Here is a 1,983-nt window from a genome sequence, read left to right as displayed (position 1 = left end):
TGTATTTTGAGTAAATGCCTTTCAAATTTTTTTTTTTTTGCATACACTGTTTAATGGCAATAACTACAGTACCAAAATAATGTTAAATAAACAATTTGTTGACCAGACCAGAACTAAGAATTTAAGACATGATTAATTAGGAATTAAACTTTGATCTATAGTGAAAAAAAAATGATTTTTAGGTCATTTTTGAGTTCCCATAAGTTATAGCTCATTTTACTGAATACTTTTTGCCAAGACATGCCTCATAAATTCTATGCACTCTATGAATTGACTGCCATTTGTTGTTATTATTAAAGCCTAAATTTACACAAATTGATAGCATCATTGTAATTAAATTTTCAAGCTTGAGTTATATCTCATCAACAGCTATCATACATTTCAAGTGAACTTTGTTTTTGCTGTTCTTTCATTAGGTTGATAAAGCAGAATCCACACTACTGCAGATTAGACACGAGCTTGACTCACGTCAGAGGAAGACCAAGCTCGATAGCCTAAGCAAGCAGTTGTTTGAGATATTACCTCTTCAGAAAGGTCACACTAGTACAATTGAAGACAGAAGTATGCTCTCCAAAATGCATGACATTTGCCAAGTAAGTAAAAGAGCCTTTTCATTATAATTGATGTTTTAATTCAATTCAAAGTAATGTAGCTGTCTAATTTTTATAGTGGTGTTTGTTATGATACAGTACATTATAAAATTGTTGAGATATGAGATTCTTTAATCTCCTCAGTATTTTGATAATGCTCAGAAGAAAGAAATCATTTTTTTCCTATGCTAATGTACTACAAAACTAATTTTTAGAGATGTATTTTTTGCCACTTATTCTCCACCACTACCTCCTCCACCTTCTCTGCCATTATTTCCTCCATATTATCTTCATCCTCCAACTCCTGCACAATCTCATTTCCATCTACTCCTCAATCTCCTTCACGTCCTTCTCAAAATCTTTCATCACCACCTTTTACCACCCCCATATTTTCTTTAAATATTATCTCCATACATTTTTTTTTAATTTTATCTTTTCCATCTTCTTTTCAACATTCTTCTCAGCTTCCTTCTACATATTTAAAAAAAAATCCCAACCACCACCTCATCCACTGTCTTTTTTTTACCTCCTCCACATTCTCATCGTCTCTTTCTCTGCCCACCTCTTCCTCCATGTTCTTAATCACTTCCTTATATCACCTAATTGACATGTTGACAAGGACGCGAAGCCCCGCTCACAAAGTCACGAAAACCTTAGACAATTGCGGCCGGTCGGATAGTCGGTTTATCCGTCAATCAAATCTCGTCGAGATGTTAATTATTATCCTCCCATCGCGCTTCTCCTGTTTCTCCTTTTCTCATTGTTTTATTGAAATTGAGCATCCACAACTGCCCCAGCTTAAGTGTTTAATTTCCAATTCATAGCTTGTTTTTTAATGTGCTTACAGCTTTTAAAGGACATGGTTAGCGTGAGTGAAGCCACAGACTTCTCGGCACGTTCCAGTATTGAGTCTAAGTTCCGTGCTTTGCGATGTCACATTGAACATCTCCCTAGCTCAGCACCAGAATACAAACAAATTTTAAATCTTGTTAAATCTAATAATGAAAGGTAATTGAAGTTGAAGCATACTTTAGTAAATAATATTTAAATACTTTTAACAATAGGCTAGTCTAGTCATATTTTTCTTGTGAAAATAATAACATTCCATATCGTATTCATATATCATTTATTTTAACATACAAACATAATCATACAATGAAACAATGTACAATGTTTATTAAATTGAATTTTATTTTGGACAAGCAAATTTTGTTAAGTATAGTTTGTGAACTTCAGGCTAAACAGCCTGACAAAGAAATATTTGAAAGAAAAATATATTTACTACAATTTCTTGCCTAACTCTTTGGAACATTACATTTTTTTTCTTGATTACATTAAGATTTTTGTCACCTAACCTAGACTGGTCTGTTAGCAAAGATGGGGGTAAAAATCC

At 33.0% G+C, this 1,983-nt stretch overlaps 1 protein-coding gene across 1 annotated transcript; it reads left to right on the top strand.

The window, feature by feature from the left end:
- Positions 1 to 416: 416 nt before the first annotated feature.
- LOC117125297 (protein mono-ADP-ribosyltransferase PARP4-like) lies at positions 417 to 1,598 on the top strand (the record flags this gene model as incomplete). Its single annotated transcript, XM_033271768.1, is given in 2 exon segments — positions 417 to 593; positions 1,438 to 1,598. Coding segments are annotated over 2 exon segments (338 nt in total), but the record flags the coding sequence as incomplete, so codon positions are not given.
- Positions 1,599 to 1,983: the final 385 nt, after the last annotated feature.

The sequence above is a fragment of the Anneissia japonica genome, unplaced genomic scaffold, assembly GCF_011630105.1.
Source record: "Anneissia japonica isolate Jap-2015-1 unplaced genomic scaffold, ASM1163010v1 scaffold5100_len5421_cov170, whole genome shotgun sequence".
Taxonomy (NCBI): Eukaryota; Metazoa; Echinodermata; class Crinoidea; order Comatulida; family Comatulidae; genus Anneissia; species Anneissia japonica.
This window is presented reverse-complemented; position numbering and strand designations above follow the sequence as displayed.